The sequence below is a fragment of the Emydura macquarii genome, unplaced genomic scaffold (genome assembly GCF_026122565.2).
Source record: "Emydura macquarii macquarii isolate MOO-44397 ecotype Brisbane River unplaced genomic scaffold, CSIRO-AGI_Emac_v2 contig_1827, whole genome shotgun sequence".
Classification (NCBI taxonomy): Eukaryota; Metazoa; Chordata; order Testudines; family Chelidae; genus Emydura; species Emydura macquarii.
The window spans coordinates 301,672-327,294 of NW_027131964.1; the positions used below are offsets into that span (position 1 = coordinate 301,672).

The 25,623-nt window shown below is 40.9% G+C and overlaps 1 protein-coding gene across 3 annotated transcripts in view; it reads right to left on the reverse strand.

The window, feature by feature from the left end:
- The window catches only part of LPCAT1 (lysophosphatidylcholine acyltransferase 1), a 138,273-nt gene that overhangs the window by 44,010 nt on the left and 68,640 nt on the right, over window positions 1-25,623 (reverse strand). For 2 of the 3 annotated variants that reach the window (XM_067557415.1, XM_067557417.1), the window contains exons 10-11: window positions 14,020-14,160; window positions 5,362-5,515 (exon numbers count right to left, since the gene is read on the reverse strand). In XM_067557415.1, coding sequence (XP_067413516.1) covers window positions 5,362-5,515; window positions 14,020-14,160 — 295 coding nt within the window. The remainder of the gene's footprint in view (window positions 1-5,361; window positions 5,516-14,019; window positions 14,161-25,623) is intronic. The other variant, XM_067557416.1, reaches the window with a different exon arrangement.

Consider the following 25,623-nt stretch of genomic DNA (forward strand, 5'->3'; position numbering starts at 1 on the left):
GGGGCCAGTTTTGTTCAACACCTTCATTAATGATCTGGAGGATGGGGTGGATTGCACTCTCAGGAAGTCTGCAGATGACACTAAGCTAAAGGGAATGGTAGATACACTGGAGGGTAGGGATAGGATACAGAGTGATCTAGACAAATTGGAGGATTGGGCCAAAAGAAATCTGATGAGGTTCAACAAGGAAAATGCAGAGTCCTGCATTTAGGACGGAAGAATCCGATGCACAGCTACAGACTGGGGACCGACTGGCTAAGCAGCAGTTCTGCAGAAAAGGACCTGGGGGCTACAGTGGACAAGAAGCTGGATATGAGTCAACAGTATGCCCTTGTTGCCAAGAAGGCAAATGGCATATTGGGCTGCATTAGTAAGAACATTATCAGCAGAAAAAGGGAAGTGATTATTCCCCTCTATTCAGCAATGGTGAGGCCTCAGTTGGAGTACTGTGTCTAGTTTTGGGCCCCCCACAACAGAAAGGATTTGAACAAACTGGAACCAGTCAAGTGGAGGGCAACAAAAATGATTAGGGGGCTGGAGCACAAGACGTATGAGGAGAGGCTGAGGGAACTAGGCTTGTTTAGTCTGCAGAAGAGAAGAATGAGGGGGGATTTGATAGCAGCTTTTAACTACCTGAAAGGGGGTTCCAGGGAGGATGGGGCTAGGCTGTTCTCAGTGGTGGCAGATGACAGAACAAGGAGCAATGGTCTCAAGTTGCAGTAGGGGAGGTTTAGGTTGGATATTAGGAAAAACGTTTTCACTAAGAGGGTGGTGAAGCACTGGAATGGGTTACCTAAGGAAGTGGTGGAATCTCCATCCTTAGAGGTTTTTAAGGTGTAGCTTGACAAAGTCCTGGCTGGGATAGTTTAATTGGGGATGTTCCTGCTTTGAGCAGGGGGTTGGACTAGATGACTGCCTGAGGTCCCTTCAACCGTAATCTTCTACGATTCTATGATAAAATTTGCAGATGACACGAAGACAGGCAGAGAGGCAAATAGTGAAAAGAAAAGGGCAGTCATGCAGAGTGATCTGCATTGTTTAGTAAACTGGGCATGTTCAAACAAAATGTGTTTTAACACAGTCAAATGTGAGGTCCTACATCTACAAAGTATGCAGGCCATAGTTATAGAATGGGGAACAGAATCCTGGAGAACAAGACTCTGAAAAAAAATTAAGGGGTCATAGTGAACAAGCAATTCAATATGAGCTCCCAGTGCAATGTTGTGGCAAAAAAGGCTAATGTAATCCTTGGGGGTATGAATAGGAAAGTAGTGAATAGGAGCAGGGAGGTGATTTTCTCTCTGTAATGGCATTAGTAAGACTGATACTACACCCGGGCAAAGGGACCATTTGTGGGTGGATACCAATCTGCTGAGGTGATCCGCCAGCACATTCTGCGATCCTAGCAGGTAGGATGTCTCAATGTTGATCGCATGAACTGTGCAGAAGTCCCTTAATTCTAGGGCTTCTCGACATAAACTGTTTATAGATTGTGGTATAGCAACCCCCCCTTGGTCTTGACTATTGGCAGCAGTCTCCTCTATCAGTGGGGCCTGCGGTAACTCCACCCCCAGACTGAACAAGTCTTTTGTCCCTTCCCCTCGGCATGCCCCCAGGGCCCACGGGGGTACCTTGCTGTGGCTCCCTTCTGCCAGCTGGGGCCAAGGGTTTTTCTCCTTCTCTGCTCCTCCGGCTGCAGAGAAGCATCGTCTCCTAGCCCAGGGGATGTTTCTCCTCCAGCTGCCACAAATCTTCTGGCAGCTTCCTCCTCCTTTGCTCCCTCCTCCCCCCCCCCATTTAGGGAAGGCAGGGTTTAAGTACACCTGGAGTAGCCCTTCATTGGGTCCAGGTGTCTCTAATTGCCCTGCAGTAATCTCTCCTCTGCTTGCAGGAAAAAGGGCCTTTGGCATTCTTGGGCTCAAATATCGGCCCTGGTATACCCTTATGTGGCCATCTGGCCTGACTTTACCACAAGACTCAGACTATAAGGTCAGAACAGACCATTATGATCATCCAGTCTGACCTCCTGCACAATGCAGGTCACTGAACTTCACCCACCCACTCCTGTAATAGACCCCTAACCTATGACTGAGTTACTGAAGTCCTCAAATAATGATTTAAAGACTTCAAAGTATAGAGAATCCACCAGCAAATGACCCGTGCCCCAAGCTGCAGAGGAAGGCAAAAAAACCTCAGGGCCTCTGCCAATCTGCCCTGGGGGAAAATTCCTTCCCGACCCCAAATATGGCAATCAGTTAAACCCTGAGCATGTGGGCAAGACTCACCAGCCAGACACCCAGAAAGAACTCTTTGTAGTAACTCAGAAGCCACCCCAACTAACGTCCCATCACAGGCCATTGGGTATATTTACCGCTAATAGTCAAAGATCAGTGAATTGCTAAATTAGGCTGTCGCATTATACCATCCCCTCCGTAAACTTATCAAGCTTAGTCCTGAAGCCAGCTAGGTTTCTTGCTCCCACTGCTCCCCTTGGAATGCTGTTCCAGAACTTCACTCCCCTGATGGCATCGGTGCTGACCCCGCTAATGCCTCATCCGAGGACAAGGATGATGATGCCCTAACCAGGGCAGTCTCTTGACCCCCCAAAAGATCCCATGGTGCCGGTTCTGTGAACTCAGTGCCGGGTTCGAGGTTGTAGTCGGTGCTGGGGGCGTCATCGCGGTCATTGCCGGTCTCTGTGCCAAGCGTCATCTCCTCTGAACAGGGTTGTACCTACTCTCAGAGGTGACAGAATACAACTGGCCTGACTGGGGACCCTGGGCAGGATGGAATACCCAGGGGTTCTAGAAAAGTTACTGATTAGGCATCTATCATTGCGGTGGCCATGGAATGGGAAAAGGCTGACCTAGTTCCTGTGATCTGGTGGCACCTTCCTGACCGGTGCCCAATCCGCCAGGAGGAGTACGACTTTGCTTCTAAGTCCAAGTCTGACCGCTCAGTCCTAACTGACCAAGGAGGCACTGCATCAGCCAGTGCCAGCGAGTGGCGTTCGGGGAACTGGGGCCGCAACATCAAAGCCGGTTTCCCCTTAGATGACACCATGTGCTTCCTCGGCACCGATGGTCTGGTGTCCAGAACACTTGCATGTCTGGGAGGGAGGTGGCAGTGCCGTATCCTCCAACACATCCCTGACTGCTTCAAACACTTCTGAAGCTGTAACTCTTCTTCATAGATCTCCCTAGGTGGGGAGCCCAGAGGCACTGGACTTGATGGCCCCTTTTCCCGAGCTGGAGTAGATGGTACCGCAGTGGAAGCGGAACTTGAGTGGCCCAGCATGGGCTGCACTCCACTCAAACCTCCCTGCCTGGTGCCTTGGATGGTGGCAAGTGCCCCCCTATCAGTTTTCCTCTGTTTTTTACAAGGAATAGGGGAATGCGTCTGGTGCCAGGTCTATGAAACATCCTTTGGTGACGGTGATTCCTGACAACACTGAGGGTCTCTGGCCCCAGAGGGTTTCCTCGGTGCCATCTCCCTAACAGACACCAGTGCACTTCTATGTGGTGTCGGGTCACCCACGTCCCCTGGTTGGAGAGTCGCCTCCATCAGAAAAAATTTCAGTCTTTGGCTTCTCTCCTTCTTTGTCCTTGTGCCAAAGTCTCTAAGACTCTACAACAATCCCGCTGATGAATTTCGCCTAAGACACTTAAGGCAGGTGGCATGGGGATCACTCCTGTGCATGGGCTTTTTACAAGCCCCACACAGTTTAAAGCTGGGGGAATCAAGGCATGCCCCAACCTTTGGGAGGGAGCAACCTGACCCGTATAAGCAGGGTCCAAACTAACTAACTATTAAAAAATTACTACAGCTATTTACAACTAATTATAGTGAGAAACACTACAGAAGCACTTGCTAAGCAAGAGCAAGTAGATGCTCCAGCAACCATTACAGGCGGAAAGGAGAGAGTCTCTTCGCTTTTATTTTTGGTGCTTTACACCACAGAGGTCCCCAGCAACCAGGAAGGGCAACTGCAAGTTCAGCCCTTGCAGCAAGCACACTCAGTTACTATGAAGGGATAGCACATGCACAGTCTGGTTGCTTACAGAAACTGTTTGCAGATGGAAAATGCTTAGGCAGCCAGAATCTTCTGAGAATTCAGCTGTCAGCTTCAAACACATACCTACAAGCATGTGTGAAGTATAATTTTCAGAGGCTTATAACTTGGCCATATTTGAGTGCCATTTTACATGGATGGCAAAAGGCACATCCGTGGCACGAGGATGATCCCCCTCCCCCCCCCCACACACACACACAACCATACCCACACACTTCAAGCCCCTGCTTCAAAGCATTTTTTTAAACAATATATTCTGGTTCAAAATAAATTATTTTGGGAAAGTTCTATGGCCTATATAGTGCAAGTCACACAAGATGATCACAATCGCCCTTTCTAGTCTTGGAATCTATAAATCTAGAGTTTCTCAACGAAAATGTTATAAGAATAAATCATGGGCAAAACATATTTTACCCTAACCTCATTTTCTGAAGTGTTTTTGCTGAAACTTCCCCGCATTTTTTAAAAATTAATTCAGACAGATTCAGACATTCAGCACAGAAAATTACAGCCCTAACAGATTATATTTGGCAAAGATATAAGCAACTGAAAACAGAGTCTTATAATGGAAAGCCTTTGGTAGCATTAACTGTAGGCATTGCTATCAGCACTGCCTGTAAATTATTAGTCTGATTTTTAAAAGGTGCTGAGTACTTGCAAGTCCCATTAAAGTCAAAGAGAACTCTGGATGCTCAGCAAACCTGAAAATTTAATCTATTTATCCAAGCACTCACTAGGAGTTGGGTGCCTTAATTTAGGCATCCAAGTGTGAAAAGTCTGTTTTGAATTTCCATTTGTGTTTCAGCAAATAACAAAAATTGACTCCTCCCCTCAGTGCATGTGCATGCATGCACGCACCTCTCCCCTTGTTTCCATTAAAATTTCATATTGGCAAAATATTTCTTGTATATTAATCTTCTACAGTATTAGAAATATATCTTATTGTTTGAATAATATTTTGTGTTCATTTTTTTTTTTCTACACAAAGATTTGTTTTTCATAATTGGTACCTCAAAACAAAATTAGTTTTGTCTGATTTCTGTACCATTAACCTTTCACTTAAGCCACTGTTTTCTTTAACTAACTGGATTTATTTAAACCTACTACATAAGAAAAAAGCACAAGGATATCAAAAATGGGACTTTACAAAGTGCTCAGCACAGGCACTCTGTTCATACTGAAGTCAATGGGAACAGAATTAGGTCAATGCTGAGTGCAATTTTTAAAATCCCATTGGAACGACATAGGAATGAATTTTTAATTCTCTGTAACATTGTAGTATTTCTTACCTCAACAAAAAGAGCAAACATGTTTTCTAATGTGTCAGAAATTGGGACTTCCAAGTATGCAGCAAACTCTTTAAGACTGACTCTTTTCTCTTTCTTTTTCTTGGCACTTTCAGAGTATCTATCGAGATCTTTTTCAAGCTTCTGTGGTTTCAGCCTACAATAAAAAGGGAAAACATTTGACAATTTCAGACTACTTTTAAAGGAATTTTGCAGACTACTTCTAAAATCACTAATATTCCTTGCTTTGTGTAAAACAGTGAATGATGGCACTGTAAGATATTATACAAGAACTTGCTTGCTTACGCTGATTCAGAATTAACCAAAATGCCTGGGGCCCAGTATTTTTAAAGCTCTAAAGACAAATCACCCACTTAGTTTCTAACATAACTCAGAAACCTAATATTCATTATTATTTGTATTAAGCTTATGTCTAGGAGCCCTAGTCATGGACCAGGACCCCATTCTGCTGATTCTTTACCCTTTCATGCAACTGTCAATTGCAGATTATTAGTAGAATAGTGGCATAAACCAATTGGTTCCAAGCCTCCTAATGTCACTGAATGAGAAAGACCTGATATAGGTTGTCTAAAACCAAGATTACTAAGAGTAATTACACTGTTAATTCTGTTTGTCAGAGTCCTCACTTTTCACATGCTACCCTGCAAATGCAATTACTGACAGTGTTATGGGGCCACCTACCAACAAGCAAGGAGGCAAAAAGATCCATCAATTAAGGCTAGCATATAAACATGAGTTCACCCATTTCCTTTCCAGCCATTTAGCTAGATTCTTATTTTAGACCTGGTCTACACAAACATTTTATACTGGTTTTAACTATTTTGGTTAGGGTTGTGACATTTTACCAAAATAGTAATACAGTTAAAGTGCTGATGATGGAAGCTGAATGCTTATCAAGTTTTATGCTTTAGGTGGCATGAATAATAAGTTCTCTGCCCTGCCACCCTAGCAACCACAAAATTTCAACCAGCAGATTTGTTTTGAATGGTGGATAGCCAAGTTAACATAGGACAATGTGGTCTTTTCAGTCTGAAAGCAAATCCTTATTTCCAAGAGGTAAAGGGACTGCAATCAATACGATGGGGCAGTTTTCTATGCCCTAGTTTGTTCCCTCTTCTGCTACTGAGGCAGCACATAAAGGGAGCAGGAAATCCGCTGGGGAAATTATGGGTAGATTACAGCTGGCATAGCCAGCTCCCACCATTCCTATTTTCCCTGCAGGCCCTGGTGTTGTGGTCTGGCTATCGCCAGTGGCTCAAGTCAGAGCAACCCCTAACCTGGATTGGGGCAGACAACCAAGAAAACCAAAACAAACACCCCTCATCTTTCTGGCCTGCCTGCATTGCCACACTGGGAGGGGAATGATCTTTTGCACTCCCCTAGGCTCAGCCTGGGGCTGTTCAGCTCCTATCCTGCTCTCTGTGGGGCCCACCACTTGTTAAGGAAGCACACGAAGCAGCCAGAGCTATTCTCTCCTCAGCCATTGGAGGATCTTCAGCAGATAAGGGAGAACAGTAGCTCAGAATGCTCTAAGCTCAGACCAGAATGGTCCTACAGCTGAAACTGAAGGAGGTAGATCGGGAGACAGGCCCCACAACCACTTCTCTACACCAATATGGTTAGTTCAAACAATTCAATTTAAAAATCACAGGGTTCAAATTAGGAAGTACATTTAAATTCTTAATCCAATACAAATTTCCTTCTTAGCATTGTGGTCTCAAGGGCTACAATTTAGAGCATCAAGGGCCATAAGTGGGCCACAGGCTGGACACTACCAATCTAGAGATGCCTAATTTGAGACCCTTCTGTTGTGAGGACTTCTTTCCACTCTCCACAGGAAAATTGCTCAGGTTCAAACCAAACTGTCTGTACGCGAGAAAGTAGGGCAATGTCTTGACAAAAAGAATCTTGCTAGTTATCACCCTGTATTTAATGTACCTATAGTGGATATTATTGAAAAGGTTATGCCTTCTGGAAATAGTAATCCAGCTCTCCCTTTCTTTCTTGTCGTTCTGGATACAGTAAAGAGACTACATCAATGGTCATATATTTCTTCCTGGTAAAGAAGTATCCATATCATTATTAGATTTATTATGTGCCTGACAACACTGATTGTGAAGTATTCCTGATTCCTTTGCAAACCTCTAGAAAGATCTGGTCTTATGTGGCTTCAGTCTCTTTTTTTCTAGGATATCCCAGAAGGTAGTTTTGGTTCATTGCTCTTCTGCCATAAGGTATCATGTGGAGTTTTGCAGGACTCCATTTGTACTTCTACATTGTTCAGCCTTGTGTTGGGGGGGAGTTTGGAGGAAGAATAAGGAAGCAAGGGCTTTGGTGGTTTTCAGTATATTGACAACATCCAGTTCTATAGTTCCATCTATTTCAATAGTCTTACCAAATATCTAGTTGAGAATCAGTTACAGATAGACAGTTGGCTGAAGTTCAACCCAGAAAAAACTGAGATGATGTTGGGGAGCACAACTAGAAGGCATGGTGTAGATATCTCCTTCTGAGTGTTTCTATCCCCCATTTGTCACTTGAATTCACAACTTGGGAGTCTGATTAAATTCTCAACTATTGTCTGACAATCAGGTTTCGGAAATATCCAGGAAGTTTTTTTTCAATCTACATCCATCCAGGAGATTGCAACTATTACACTTTAAACAGGGAAGTACTTAAAAAATAAGAGCAAACTACCAAAAAAATGAGGGCATTGCCAAAGCAAGGAAGCACTGAGAAATACAGGGAAAGAAGGGATCAAGGGGGACCCCAATATTTCATGAAAATGCAACAAAGCACTTGAAGCAAAGGTCTCAAAATGTAGAGAACTGATCAGACTTGACTGGAATAGAGGATCTGAAAAGGATATCTTATGAGCTGTTATTGGGATCTAGTAAACAGCTAGTGATTGCCAGAAGGTGTTCCTGCAAGCAGCTCCTTTGATGAGTGCAATCAGTCAAGAAACTGACTAGAGTGTTTGGAAGCCAGTGTTTATATTTAGGAGGGGGGTGATGTGTGATAGCCGACAGACGGCTTGCCTTGTGCCTTACTCTGTAATCATTAAGGGTAAGAGTCAAACTTAAGAGTCAGGGGAATTCTGTCAGTTTCGTGGTAAACTGGAAAACTAGGAGACTCTTACAAGCAAGACTCCTAAACTGGTGGTATCTTTAAAGAAGAGCACTTTCAAGGATGGTCTGGGAAGTAATGGCTCATGCTGTACCTATGCACCAACATTATGAGGCCTACATTGATGGGGGGAGTCTTTTCCGACTTCATTCAAGGGAGATAGAAGCCCCATTGCCACATATTGTGATTTAACTAGATGTCTAGAAATCTACAATCCCACAATCACATAAGATAACCATTGGTTAAAAAAAATCCTAGTTTAGAAGGGAAAATGAAAACAACCATAAAAAAGGATAAAAACACCCAGAAAAAAGGTAAAGTCAATAGCAATGAATATACATTAGAAATTAAGAACGCAGAAAATTGACAAGGGAAGCTTATCGATGAAAAGTCCATGGCCAATGGAGTTAGGACTTAGTAAGGATTAGAAGGATATTTTAAAAATATAATCATGCACAAAAGGAATCCTAACACTGGTATAAATCCATTTCTAAATGTAGATAGTAAAACTGTCACTAATGCAGAAAACGCAGAAGTGTTCAAAAATATTTTGGTTCTGTATTTGGAAATAAACTGGATGATGAAATACTTTCTATTTAAACTATAACTAAGAAGGAATTTAAACAGCTTTACTAAAAAGTTGTTGTAGCTGTGTTGGGATATTTGAAAGACAATGAGACAAGGTTGTCTCAAGTTGGTCCAATCAAAGATATTACTTCACCCACCTTGCCTTACTGAAAGTTAAACATTATTAAATGAGCATGCCCAAATACTTTGCACTCAAATGTTTGAAAAAGAGTTAGCAGAGGAGCAGTAAACCATTGATGTTAATTTTTTAACAAAACTTTGGAATAATAGGGAAGTTCCAGAAGACTGGAAGAAAGTTGATATTGGTCTAATATTTTATAGGGTAAATGAGATATCCCTGATAATTATAAGCCTGTTAGACATCTATCCATGAAAAAAAATCACAGAATGATTGATAAGACTCCACTAAAGATTGTAATATAAATGCCATTCAACATGGGTTTATGCAAAATAGGTCTGATCAAACAAATTTGATACTGTTTTCTGACTAGAAATTTGGTAGATAAGGGTAATTATGTTGAAGTAATATATTAAGACTTCTGTAAGGCATTTGATTTAGTACTACATGGCATCCTGATTAAAAATTAGCACTATACAAAATCAAGATAGCACATATTAACTGGCTAAATGATAAATCTCCTAATATGTATGTAAATGCGGAATCATCACTGAATGATTGTATATCCAAAGGGGTCTTGCAGGCATTGGTTCTTCACCAAAATGCTATTATGCATTTTTACCAATGGCCTGAAAGGAAATATAAAATCACTGCTGACAAAGGTCATACATCTAGGAACAAAGAACACAGACCTTACTTATAGGATAAGGGACTGTATCGTGGAAAGCAGTGACTCTGAAAGTGACCTGGGGGTCCTGGTGGATAACTAACAGAACAGGTGCTCTCAGTTTGATGCTGAGGCCAATGCAAACCCTGGATGTATAAACAAGGAAATATCAAATAGGGATATGGAGGTTCTACTACCTCTGTATATGGCATTGGCAAGACCATTACTTGACTGTTTTCATATTGCAACCAAATGACACAGCATCATGGGAAATTACACAGATTACAGAAGATTTCAAGGATCTGAAAAGGAAGCTGAAGAAGAAAGTCCAAGTGATCATCTCAAGAATACTTCTAGTCCCATGAGAGGGAGGAGCAGAAGGCAGAAAATACTGGCTGCATAACTGGTGTGAAGTTGAAGATTTTAGTTTTGTGCAACTTTGGAACACTTTCCAGTGGGAGAAAGGGCATATGAATGGGCAGTTTGCATCTCACAGGTTGTGTGTGGAATGCTAGTCTTCCCATTGGAGACAAACTGGAGCAGGCAGAAGCAACTGAATGAATACCTCAAAGACAGGGTGCTAAGGAGGAAAATGCAGGGCAAACTCTCATTCATCATGTCATGAAGCATTGGAATTAATGTGGCAAAGACTGTGAAGAGAAATGTGTTTTCAAATGCTTATCTACCAATGCCCAACAGGAAATTCTCATAGATGAAAAGAAATGTAACATAAATGGCATTTCAGAAACCTGGTGGAATGATTCATATGATTGGAATGTTAAAATCACTGGTTATAAACCTGTTTAGGAAGACAGAATGGGTAAAAGAAGCAAGAAGGATGATAGTCAATATTAAAGACACCATTATCTGTTGAGTTATTGATAACACTTCCACAAGATCTTGAATGCAATATGACTCAATGTGCTAACCAAAGGAGCCGAGAAAGGAATGAAGGCCTGCAGTTACCCAGGCATAGGTGCTGGAACTAGGGGTGTGGAGTGATACTATCCCACCCCCGGTTTGAAGTGGTTCCATTATATACAGGGTTTACACTTTGGTTCAGTGACTCTCAGCACCCCCACTATAAAAATTGTTCCAGAACCACTAATTCTGTTTGACTATTGGCACATTAGCACTTGTCCAGTGTTCTGGAATTTCCCTGGTACTCTGAAGTTTATTAAAAATGAACATCAGTGGGCCAGAGAACTCCTCAGCCAACACTTTTAGGACTTTTGGGTGCCAGCTATCCGAGTGTGCTCATTTAAAAATGTTTATCCCTATCTGATACTCTTTCTGGTCCATTAGTAACTAAGAAATATGTTAAAGTACATCATCCCCATGCGATTAGCCTGACATCAATTTTGGGCAAAATAACAGAAAAGTTGATATGAGGTTTAATTGATAAAGGATGGTAATATAATTAATGCCAGTCAATGTGATTTTATGGAAAGAAAGTCTTGCCAAACAAACCTTATTTCATTTTTTTTATGTGATTACAAGTTTGACTGATAAAGGATAACTGTACAGATGTGTTAGCACAATACAATACTAATAAATCACATTAGATTAATTGTATATATTTAGTATACTTAGACTTTTGTAAGGCATTTTCACTATAGTACCACATGATTAAAAATTAACACTATCAATATCATTCAAGCACAGATTGTATGAATTAAGAACTAGCTAACTGACAGATCAGAAGTAGTAGTTTTCAATGAAGAATCATCACTGAATAGGGGTGTTTCTAAGGGGGTCCGCGGGTAACAGTTCCAGGACTAAAACGCTATTGAACATTTTTATCAATGACCTGGAACACAAAATCACTGCTGATAAAGTTTGCAGATCAAATTTCAACAATGATGGGTAGAGTGGTAAATAATGATGAGGGCAGGGCAATCATATAGAGCGATCTGATCACTTGGTAAACTGAGCCCATCCAAACAAAATGTTTTTTTTTTAAATGCAGCCAAATGCAAGGTCATACATCTAAAAACAAGGAATCCATGCCATAACTACAGAATGGGGAACTGTATCTGAGTAAGCAGTGATTCTGAAAAAGTTTTAGGGGTCACAGTGAACAAGCAGTTCAATATGATCTTCCACTGTGATGCTGTGGCAAAAAGGACTAATATGTGATCCTCTGATGTACAAACAGAGGACGTCATATATCAATCAATGAGGACGCACCTCTCTTTAGGAAATAACTGGAATAAAAATGGAAAAATTGATTACAACTGATCATTTAAATCAATGCTTTCCACTTAGTGATTTAAATCAACCTACCCTGAGAGACTCCCAAATCAGGGAGTCACAAAGCCTCTGAAAAAAAATCAAGAAAGAATGCCCATTTTAGCTGAGTTTACATTAATGGTTTTGGCGACAGCCACTAAAACTCAGAATTCAGGAGGACATAATTTGGGGGTGCACAGCTTTGAGGCTGATTGGTAGCCTGCTGAGCACACATAGAAGCCAACACTGTTGCAAAGAGATTAAAATGATCCCTAGGATTAGCACTTGCACATTGAAGGAGATGGATTTACTCCATCTCAGCGCAGCGCCTTTAGGGGTAAATTTGGTGTGGAGAATAGAAAGTTCCTGTTGACTCCCTGTAGCATTCTCTTCTCTCCTGTCGGAGATCTTTTTAGCTGCAAGATCTCTACAGCAAAAGGACTTATCCTTATCCTATTTCTTCCATCTATATTTCTTACTTTAGAAATTATTTTCTCCTTTTCTTCCTTGTATGTATAGCAGCTGGAAGATGAAAGATTAATTCAAGGACATCATTAGAGTTGGGAACAGAGACACGAGGATACACTCCATGCTTTCAGGTGAGGAGGCAAACAAGAAAACTGGAAAGAAAGTTGCCAGATTGGTTCTTACACATCAGCTTTAATCATCATTGGTAGATGGAACCATAAGCTGTCTGTAGTTGCTTTTTCTGGGTATACTGGGAAAAAAGCAACCAGTTGAATCACTATGTACATTTATTGTGATATAATATATAATCATCTGAGACTTGTCTGAAGTGTAAGAAGTGTGGGATTTTAAAAATAAATCTAATAAGATTATCCCAGGCACTTCAGGAAGACAGACAAAACACCGATAATACTGTTTAGTTAGGCAACACCTTTATTAAGTAACATATCTGGGAATAATCTGGCAATAAAACATCCAATGCAGATTATCCTTCTTCCTATAGTTTGTGCCACTCAGATGGCCATTATTGGTCACCCACCCCTCTCTACCACCTGGGAGAGGGCTGCCTTCAGCCCACTCCCCCACAGCAGGAACCTGGTGCCAGCACTGTTGCTGGGTTCCGACTGCCCTCCCCTTGTATGAAGACTGAGGCAGTAGGGAAGAGGGGATTAACTCCTTGCCATACAAGACATTAGGAGCTCCAACTCCATTCCCCACTTATTTAGGAGACACCTTCCTCTAATCTGCCATGGAACTGGAGCCCATATCAAGTGCTTATCCACAGCAAGCACCCACCAAGTCATGACAACATGAATTTTACAATCTGTCCTTACCCACCAGTTCCCTGGGCTGCTCAGAGGAAGGTGAAACAACCCACACTATGCCCAGGCCAATCTGGCAGTCAGGGAAAAATTCCTTCCCAGCCCCCAAAAGATAACTAGTATGATGCCCAAAGCAAGACCCCAAAACCTGGGTCCCTACTCTCATCCCAAGAGAGAGAGCTTTTCTTCAGGACACAGAATGACACCTCAGGCAGGGTGAAGAGCTTACAAGCCCTCAGTTGAGTGCTCATGAGCCAACAAACTAACACTGCTCCCTTTTGTCCAGCCAACCAGTCAAGGTTCCCACTCAAGTCCATGAGGAAGGGAGGAAATAAGAGGAGCAATCCTTAGAGGAGCCAAAGATTTTCTTTTGCTTTCTGGTCTAAACAAAGCCTCCCCCACATCTGAGGGTGCATGGGAGGGGACAAGAAGGGATGGCATTTGCTGAAATTAACCTCGGGTGGTACTTCTTGAAATACACATTAGCGCTTCCTATTTGTAATATTATGAAATTCCATTTTCTAGTCATAAATGTAACTAAGACAGTTCCATGTGTCATTTTAATGAAACAACATTGTACTAATCATGCTTTATAAATAAAAATAATTTTATATGCTCACCCAAGGCTTCTCACAAGCTTTGCAAATTCTAAAAGGCAGGTGTTTGAAGGCAGACGAAGTTGTCCTTCAGCCAAAGCTAGCTGGCAGTCTTCAAATGTGTAGTCTGTTACTGAAACTCCCAAGGCCCTTGAGTAAAGAAACCTGATACAATAAATATCACCTCTCGATATATACAAAATCTATCTTTTACACACACACACACACACACACACACACACACAGACACACACACACACACACTCTCTCTCTCTCTCTTCATTACCTAAGCTGTGTACAGCATTAAATCCTATACCAATATATAAAAGCAAAAATTAAAAAACAGGGGAAAGTGTAAGTACAAAAAAAGAAAAGATACATTCTATCTAAAGGAAACTTGCTTCAGAATGTCTACTTTGGCTCTTCAAGGGAACACAAAAGAGAACACAAAGGATAATATAAAATGTGAACAAAAATAAGGAAATAAAATTCATGTCAAAACTTCTTGAATTATGACCATGGGAAAAATATCATTGAACTACAGGGTCCCAGATCCAAGGCTACAGACCGAGCCCAGAAGTCTACACAGCAATGAATAGCCCCATAGCCCAAGCCCCGCGAGCCCTAGTCGGCTGGCCCAGGTCAGCCACAGGTTTTTCTTTGCTGTGTACACATACCCAGAAACTGAGGAGGGCACCTGTGCTGACATGAAATTGACATAGGAGACTGTGAAATTAACCAGCAAGCCCAAAGCTGAAGTGAAATTGATGATGGCACCTTGTGAGAAGTGTGCTTTGGTGCAGACACACTCAGTTGGCATCTGCTTGATTGACTTCATATACAGTACCGAAGATGCTGAATGGTACCAGGCTGACTCTCCTGAATCTTGTTTCTTTCTCCCATGAGCAGCAGGGGTCTCTGACTGCTCCAACAGGATCTCAGACTGCTGTGGCAGACTTTTATATTTATGAGGTCTCTTAAGACCTTTGCAGCTCAGAGAGATCTCCGTCATTTCCAGAATACTGGAGGCATAAATAGAACAGGAGGAAGTGGAAGTCCCCTGATCCCTCAAAGTCTCTGTGACTGAAGTTGTTCTCAATGACTTTTTCAAGAGAAACTGATTTAAGACTTGATTCTCTAGCCTTCCATGTGTGTTCTTTGAAAGCCTTGAAAATCACACACTTCGGTGTCAAATGACTTTTCCCAAGGCAATATAAACTATGTCCATCTTTCAGAGGGATCACTCTTGGAGCTGGGAGAAAGAGGATGAGGCATACTGTAGGCAATCCAGTGAAATTTACTAACTCCCTACAACTAACCTAGTATTTACATTTTTAAAAAATACCAATAGGCCAAAAAAAATAAAGAGGAGTATATGAAAACCTAAACTAACTACTACATGGAAAAAAAAAAGTCTACCTACCTATCTTACTCTAAAACTAAATAAAGGAGGAGGAGGAATCCTGAGAAGTTCCACCTCTCTGACAGGGCAATCACAAATTGCTGATTGGAGGTTGGAGTCGCTCCACTGTTTATGCTCTTGAGGTGGCAGCTTGAGAGCATAAGGAATGCATGCTCATCCCCCACTTCTACATATACAAAATTCCAAATGCCTGTGCAGGGGTGCCAGCACATGAGTGGGATCCATATAGAACCACAAACTCACAAGGTTAGAAAAGACCACGAGGATCATCTAGTCTAACCCCCTGCCAAGATGCAGGATTTGTTTTGTCTAAATCATTCAAGATAGATAGCTATCCAGCCTCCTTTTGAAAGCCTCCAGTGAAGAAGCTTGCACAACCTCCTGAGGCAGTCTGTTCCACTATCCTACTGCATATTGTCCTATATGCACAACAGCACAAATAAGAACCACCATTACTTCGAGGTTTTATTCAAAGTGTAGCTCACAGAACGTTTTCCCAAAGGTACATAATGAAAAAAACAAATGTGTAACTAGCATGAACTACAAGCAAGCTTAACTTTTTTTCCTAATATTTGGGACAAAAAGTGATATAAAGAAAAAAATCCTAAAGTTTCCATAATCCAAAATACATTATATTAAGTGATCCTGTGAGATGCCAAAAAGGGGGCCTAAGCAATCCTGAGTAATGCTGTGTTTGCTATACTGAAGATCAGAGAAAGATGTTTCAGTCTGAAAGAAGTGTTGAATCGTTTTAAATTCTGTGGAGGCTATTGCTACATATATTTTTTTTAAATCTTTCAAAAACAATAATTTAGAACCCTCTAAGGTGTATGATTAGTTCAAAATTCTTCCTTCCAACATGCATTACTTTGTATTGATCAACAAAAAACTGTATTCTGCCATTGTGTCATTCTGCCATTCACCTACTTTGGCTAAATCCCTCTGAATTTCCCTACAGTCCTCTTTGGACTTGAGTAACCTAAAAATGCCGCATTATCTGCAAACCTTGCTATCTCATTGTTCATTCTCCATTTCAGATCATTAATAAATGTATTAAACACTGGATCTAATACAGAGCCTTGAAGCATGCCTTCATTAACTTTATGCTGGAAGAACGTTGACCATTTAATCCTGTTTTTCATTCACTGGATATTAGCTAGTTTTTGGTACGTTATAACACTTTGCCCCAACCCCCAAATCACTTAGTTTATTTAGTAGCTGTTTCTCAGGGAAAGTGTCAAAAGCCTCAACCACTTGTTGATCTACTATTTATTGACAAGTTCAACGAATTCTAATACATTAGTGAGACATGATTTTCCTTTTCATAAACCATGATGGTTAGATGCTAATAAATCAGGATGGTAAAACTATCAATAATGATGAAAATAGGCAGCTTGTGGGCAGGGAAGGGTGACTTGGTGGACTTCTCATTATGAACTTTGCTAGGTATGGGCTGGGAATTTCTTCCTCCTCATTGCCATGGGGGAAACTTTGTCTTCCCTGAGATTAAACAGGCTCCAATGTAACTTTCCCACTGGCTCTGCAAGCTGTGGGAATAGAAGTCTCATGCCTGTTGGAGAGGCAAAATAGGCTTTGAAAAATATACTCCAGGTCCACACAACTGATTCTGGCCTGGCCTCAGTGAAGGGAGCTTCCAGGCAGCCTGCTCAACAGTCCTTGCCTAATCTTTGTCTAATTTTTTTTTTAAGTATCATCACAAAGGAGGTTTTTGCAGTTGGATAATGAGGTACCTTTACAGATGTATACAGGCAGCATCTCCCAAGCACAAAAGGCAGCATAGGAGAAAGCATAAAGGTGCCTGTTTGAAAATTTAACAAACAAGAGATTTGGAGGCTGGCATAATGGGCTAAGCAGAGGTGAGAATCAACCTTTCAATACAGAAAGAGAGATGAAACTTAGGTTCTGAAGGGCAGGCAGTTTATTATATTTTTATGTGATAGAGAAGAAGGACCAATGAAGGGATGCAAAGAAAATGGGAACACGGTCAAAGCAAGAGGTAGGAAAATGATCTTTTCAGTGACATTCTGAATGGATATTAGTAGGGCAAGATTGCATTTAGCAAGTTCAGAGAAAAGGATGTTGCAGTAATGTAGATGCAAGATTATTAGTGTTTTAGCTATGTGGATGGATAGGAAAGACTATATCTTAGAGAAACTATACAGAAAATCTTGAAGGCTTAGCTCTAGCCTGGATGTGAAGACTTAAGAGAACATAGCTAAGAGGGCTAATGCAATCATATCATGCTATTTTCAATTATTTATATTCAATTGTTTATCTACCATTTACCTCCAAGTCTTTTTGCATTCCAGGATACAGTCCCCCAATTTGTGTGACATACATTCTCTGTTCCTAGAAGCATGTCCTGGCTCTAGTAACATGCACATTGTTCAAATGAGCCCACTTACTAAGTGATCCAAATTGGTCTGTGTACCTAACCTGTACCCATCATTTTTTATTCCAATTCTCCCCTCATCTGCATATTTTCCCAAACAATTTCATATTTTCTTCCAGACTGATAAAGACACTAAATAGCAATGGACAAAGAACAGACACCTGCAGGACCCAGTAGACACACCCCCATTACCACTATTTTGGTGTATCTGGACATGTGAGGATGAGAAACTAAACTCTTACTTTAGATGACTGGAGGGCCCCCTGGAGGGCCACATGGAGCTATAAGATGCCAAGACTCAGCTATTTAATGAAGTCATCAAATAAAAAGCAAAGTTAGGTTGGCATATACTGATTTTGCAGTGAGGCCATATCCAGATAAATTAATCTAATTCAGTAGTCACATGATGAATAATAACTCCTTTTGGAGAAGTCTCATCAGGATATACATCATGAATATTTAGTAACGGGTGTGCTACGACTGATGGAGCTGTGTTGACTGGAGCAACAGGATCAGTTTTGGCTGGTAAGAGAAGGATTACCCTAAGTAGCTCAAACATGCTGGAGAGTTCCCTTTGGCCTACTTCCGTTGCATGAAAACAGGCCCTAACTTTTTTCCATGGTCTCTGAGATTTCCTCTCCTGAGGGGCTAAGGCTTCCGGTGGCCCAGGGTCTGATGTCAGCAGACTCTTACAGCACCAGATGCCACCTCTTCAGAGGGACATGTGATGGATGCTACTCACAGATGAGAAGGTGGAAGTGGGGGCAGGAACTCTGAGGTCTGGAGCCTAGCTTGTGTTGGATATGGATGGGAAACATGCACTGGTAGACTGAACCCAGAATATAAATAACGGGAGCAAATGGGTGCTAAAACTTCTGATCCATCAGTACCTATGGGAGTGGCTAGTCAATAGTCTTTCACTCTGATAACGGATTGACAATGATGGGAAATTAACTTCTAAACCTTATGAAATTTGCTCAACATCAGAGCTAACTAACAAGAGTCATCTAACCAAAGTTTTTATAAAGTACAAGAATCCATGTGACTGTTGGGCTAATAAGCAGCTGCAATTGTTATACACAAATTTGCATATTTCTGCTTTCAGTAGAATGCAGAAGCAGAGACCCAACAATTCTCTGGATAAGCAGAAGGCAATTACATGAGAAATTTAAATTGCAAGTGCAACCCCTATTGTCTTTAGTTAATTAATAAATACCATTGCTCAAATATAACAAAGCATCATAGTTTTTTCTCCTGCATCTTCATATACATTTGTAACACCTTGAAATGTTTTTTCATCTGGCTCCTTTTCCCCCCTCTGATATACTTACACTATTTTAATAGTCAATTTTCTGGTGTATCTTTGACTTGAGCCCATGTTTTCAGAAATGACTAGTGATCTAAAATACCTCCGTTTGTCTGCTCAGCTTGAGACATCTTTAAAGTTGCCAGATTTTCAGGGAGCAGTTGCTAAGCACTGTCCAATAAAGTCTTTTAAAAAGCTTTTAAGATGTCTCAAGTTGGGCACCCCAAAATCAGTAATCACTTTTGAAAAATGTGTGCTCCTGCACTCCTCCACAATTTCAGGCAACAATTATACCCAGCCTTTACACGCAGGCTGGCAAGAGGAAGGAAGCTCATTATGTCCCATCCTCTTTCCCTGAGCCGCTCTCCTTGTGCTGACTGTCTAGTGCTAAATATTTATGAGCTCTCTCATTCACTGTACACCATCTAACCTGCACATAAATATGATAAAATTCCTGTGGAATAAAATTTGTGATCAAGGAATTAAAGACTGTATTTTTATACAAAGTGAATATTACACAGACAATATACATTTTCAGACTTTTCAATGCTTCACTTTACAACCTAAACATTCTTTTAATGCAGTATTTTCTATGGATTATATAATCTAATAAAATATTCTTATTGAAGCAATTAACATTCCCACTAGAGTAAAGTCTTGAAATTTGGTACCCTCATTCATGAGGGTTCCTGAGCACATTAAAAAAGATTTGATACCTCATTTTTTTGGTAATATGTTTGCAAAATATAACAATTTACAAAAATACCTATTTCTTTCATGAGGCAGTCATTGTGGCTTGAGGCTGTGACAGATTCGGAGCTTTTCTATAATAATTTATTAATATGAGTTTGAAACACAATTGCTACACGTATCTCACTCCATTTCTAATAAACAAATGACTGCATCACAAGTCATGCACTAAGTCAATCATTTGCACTGGTTTCCCTTCAGACACACCCAGATAGGAACTATGTCCAAATGTTGAGCAAAGACAATGGCTTATCTTCACTGAGTACTGTTAAAGTGGAGAGAACATTCTACAAGAGGTAAAAGGACAGCAGGATGGTCTCCTGTCTTTCTAGAGCAAAGACAAGACATCACAAAGACTGGCTAGGAGCATGAAGTCAGCAGGGAAGCTTCCCCTGGTTATGACACAAGTATCCATGAATGATACTGCTTGAGATGGAATTTCACAGAACAATGAAGTCTTTAGGGACCTTGGAAAAAAGATCAATATAGAAGACTAAGAGGAGACAGATGACAAAATAATGAAGGCTAGGAAAGTGGCATGCATTAGAGGGTTTTGGTTTTATGGACCTTCAAAAGGCCACCTGTGATGAAAGGTTTGGACAATCACTATAGTCACCAGAGAGGGACCAATCAATCTTCTTGGTAACAAACTAGCTAGATTAGTCGGAAGGGCACTAAACTGGCAACAAAAGGAGAGGTTGTTAAGTGGGTAAACAGAATAAGCACATGTAACTCAAACTCAGGACATCATAAATGTAAAGAATAAAGGTGTTAAGGGATATTAAGACAAGAAATTATTGAATTGCCTGTACACCAATGCTAGCTGATCCAGGTAAAAACGAGAGGAACAAAAAGTACTCTAATGTAAATTGTTATTATTGAACCATAGTGTGACTGGCATGTTAAAAATCACAAAATGCTCCCTAACGAGGAAGGGGATAAAATAATTGGAAGTGGAGGCAGGATAGCATGCTATATCAAACACACCATTACCTGTTTTAGATTTATTGACTATTCAGAAAAAACTAGACCTGGAATGCTTGTGTGTTAAAATCAATGTTTTACCTATACAGGAAGGATTGAATGAGCAGAAAGGGAGGGGAAGTGGCACTCTCTGTAAAAAGAGGCATTACCTGTTTCTGAGTCACTGATAATGCAGAAGAAAGTGATCTTGCATGCTTTTGGATCAATCTCCTAACAGATAAAGCACAAGATGGGGAATTAGTTGGTGTCTGCTACAGACCACCAAATCACACGAGGGACCAAGTCGAATAGCTCTTTATGACTGATCTATAATGTGTAGAAAAAAAAAGCTGTGTCATCATAGGGGATTTCAAACTGAGTAATACATGCTGGGGGGAAGAAACAGGGGTCTCATGCTGACAGTACTAAAACATCGTTGGCATTTTTAAGTATTATAGATCACAATTTCTTAACTCAAAAAATTAACATCCAACTTGGGGGAATTCTATATTGGACTGTGTCTTGACAGATGAATAGCAACTGATCACAGAACTAAACATTAATGGTAACTTGGGTACAAGTGATCATGACTTGATCACATTTATAATGTGCAGACAGAATAAAGCTTAGGCCAGTAATATGAATATGTTGATGCTTTAAAATGGCCAATTTCACAAAGCTGAAAACAATTATGAACCAAATCAGCTGAGAGGAAGGATTTAATAAAAAATTGTGAATGATAATTGGGAATTCCTTGAGAACACCTTACTAGATACCTCATAAACCACAATTCCACAATCAAGGATGGCCATGCTAGTTAACAACTGACTGGTTTAGAGGGGAAGTGAAAGCAGCTATAACAAATACAACATAATAAATGGAAGAAAGGGGAAATTCATAGCTATAAATATGAATCAGAAGCTAGGAACTGTAGAAAAACTGATAACTAAAGGTACACAAGGATAAATCTATGGCTAACAGGAGTTTAAATATATTAAGAACAACGAAGCCTGAAAATGGAAAATAGTACAATTATCAATAATAATGCAGAAAAGGCACAAGTGTTCAATAAATATTTCTGTTCTGTATTTGGGAAAAACAGATCATAGTTATCTCATATGATAACACTTTTTCCACTCCACCAGCATTTCAGGAGGATATTAAATAGTGCCTAAAATTTAGTAGCCATTTTTAAATCAGAAGTCTGGACAATTCAAATCCAAGAGTTTTAAAAGAAGTGATTGAGGCGCTTCCTGGACTGTAAATGTCGATATTCAATAAGTTCCAGAAAACTAAATGAAAGTGAATATTGTGCCAATATTTAAAAAGCGCAAATGGGATCGCTGAGGTAGTTATAAACCTGTCAATATGACATCAACAAGAGTCAAGATAATGGACTGGCTGATATGGGACTTGATTAATATGGAATTAATGGAGGGCAATATAATCAATGTCAATCAATACAGGTCTATGGAAATAGATCCTATCAAACTAATTTGATACCTTTTTTGAAGCCATTACAAGTTTGATTGATAAAGTAATAGAGTTGACAATATATTTTGACTTGGTACTGCATGCCATTTTTACAAAAAAACTAGAATATAAAATTAACATGCCACAGATTAACTGGATTAAAAACTGGCTGCTAGGTCTCAAAATTTAACTGTAAACAGGGAATCAAACAGGTGTGTTTCTAGTAGGGTCCCACAGGAATTGGTTCTTGGCCCTACACTATTTAACATTTTTATTCAGGGTCTGGAAGAAAATCTAAAATCATCACTGATAAACTCAGCAGATGAATAAAAATTGGGGGAGTGGTAAATAATAAAGACAACAGGTCACTGATTCAGAGTGATCTGGATCACTTGGTAACCTAGGCACAAGTAAGCCGTATGCATTTTAATATGGCTAAGTGTAAATGTATACATCGAGGAACAAAGAATACAGGCCATACTTACAAGATGGAGGACTCTATCCTGGGATGCAGTGAATTGGCAAAATACCTAGGGGTTAGGATGGATAATCAGCCTAACATGAGATCCTAGTGTGACATCGTTGCCAAAAAGGCTAATGCAATTCTGGGATGCATAAACAGGGGACTCTCAAGTAGAAGAAGAGAGATTATTCTAACTCTTTATTTGGTTCTGGTGTGACCACTGCTGAAATAGTGCTTCCAGTTCTGGTGTCCACAGAGCAAGACAGATTGATAAATTGGAGAAGGTTCAGAAAAGAACCATGGTAATGATTAAAGGATTAGAAGATATGCCTTATAGTGACAGACTCAAAAAAGTTCAATCTATTTAGCTGAAAAAAAGAAAAAGTTAAGGGGTGACTCGATTACATTTTGTAAGTATCTACATGGGGAACAAATAATATTGGGTTATTGAATACTGCTGAATAAGGCGTAACACAATCCAATGGCTGGAAGTTAAAACTAGACAAATTCAGTCTGGAAAACAGGAGTACATTTTTAACAGTGAAGGTAATTACCCACTGGAACAATTTGCCAGAGGTCATGGTATATTCTCCATCACTGACTATTTTTAAATCAAGACTGGATATTTTTCTAAAACCTATGCTCTAAGAATTCTTTTGGGGAAATCGAATGGCCTGTGTAAACAGGAGGTCAGTCTAGATAACCACAACAGTCCCTTCTGGACTTGGAATCTTTGAATCTATGAAGTTTTCAATGAGTGCTGTGCACAGCGGTGCAACATTTCCCATCCATTTTTTTTAACAAACAGAATTTAGTAGAAGGGAACTTTTGTTATTCATACAATCATACAGTTGGAAGGGACCTCAGGAGGTCATTTAGTCCAACCCTCTGCTCAAAGCAGGACTAACCTCAGATAAATAATCCCAGCGAGGGTTTTGTCAAGCCGCAGTTTAAAAACCTCTAAAGATGGAGATTCCACCACCTCCCTAGATAATCCATTCCAGTGCTTCACTACCCTCCTAATGAAACACTTTTTCCTAATATCCAACCTAGACCTCCCCCACTGCAACTTGAGACCGTTACTCCTTGTTCTGTTGTCTGTCACCACTGAGAACAGCCTAGCTCCATCCTCCCTGGAACCCCCTTTCAGGTAGTTAAAGGCTGCTATCAAATCTCCCCTCATTCTTCTCTTCTGTTGACTAAACAAGCCTAGTTCCCTCAGCCTCATTTCATAAATCATGTGCTCCAGCCCCCTAATCATTTTTGTTGCCCTCCACTTGACTAGTTCCAGTTTGTCCAAATCCTTTCTGTTGTGGGGGGCCCAAAACTAGACACAGTACTCCAACTGAGGCCTCACCATTGCTGAAAAGAGGGGAATAATCACTTCCCTTTTTCTGCTGATAATGTTCTTACTAATGCAGCCCAATATGCCATTTGCCTTCTTGGCAACAAGGGCATACTGTTGACTCATATCCAGCTTCTTGTCCACTGTAGCCCCCAGCTCCTTTTCTGTAGAACTGCTGCTTAGCCAGTCGGTCCCCAGTCTGTAGCTGTGCATGGGATTCTTCCGTCCTAAGTGCAGGACTCTGCACTTGTCCTTGTTGAACCTCATCAGATTTCTTTTGGCCCAATCCTCCAGTTTGTTTAGGTCCTTCTGTATCCTATCCCTACCTTCCAGGGTATCTACCCCTAGCTTAGTGTCACCTGCAAACTTCCTGAGGGTGCAATCTACCCCATTCTCCAAATCATTAATGAAGATGTTGAACAAAACTGGCCCTAGGACTGACCCCTGGGGCACTCTGCTTGTGACCAGCTGCCAGCTAGACATGGAGTCATTGATCACTACCCATTGAGCCCTATGCTCTAGCCAGTTCTCTATCCATTTTATAGTCCATTCATCTAACCCATACTTCTTTAACTTGCTGATGAGAATACTGTGAGAGACCATATCAAAAGCTTTGCTAAAGTCAAGGTATATCACGTCCATTGCTTTCCCAACATCCACAGAGCCAGTCACCTCTTCATAGAAAGCAATCAGGTTGGTGAGGCATGACTTTCCCTTGGTGAATCCATTTTGACTGTTCCTGATCACCTTCCTCTCTTCCAAATGCCTTAAAATGAATTCCTTGAGGACTTGTTCCATGATTTTTCCAGGGAGTGAGGTGAGGCTGACCGGTCTGTAGTTCCCTGGATCCTCTTTCCTCCCTTTCTTGAAGATGGGCACTATATTTGCTTTTTTCCAGTCATCAGGGACCTACCCCAATTGCCAAGAGCTTTCAAAGATAATAGCCAATGGCTCTGAAATCACATCAGCCAGCTCCCTAAGCATCCTCGAGTGCATAGCATCTGGCACCATGGACTTGTGTATGTCCAATCTTTCTAAATAGTCTTGGACCTGTTCCTTCAGCACTGTGGGATGTTCGCCTCCTTCCCATTCTGTGCCGCCCAGTACAGTAGTCTGGGAGCTGACCTTGTCTATGAAGACAGAGGCAAAAAAGGCATTGAGTACCTCAGCTTTCTCCACATCCTCTGTCACTACGTTGCCTCCCCCATTCTGTAAGAGGTCCACACTTTCCGTAATCTTCCTCTTGTTGTCAACATACCTGTAGAAACTCTTCTTGTTCCCCTTCACAACCCTCGCTAGCTGCAACTCCAATTGTGCTTTGGCCTTCCTGATTTCATTCCTGCATGTTCGATCAGTATTTTTATAATCCTCCCTAGTCATCTAACCAAGCTTCCACTTCTTGTAAGCTTCTTTTTTGCGTTTAAGTTCACCAAAGACTTCTTTGTTAAGCCAAGGTGGACGCCTACCATATTTGCTATTCTTTCTGCACATC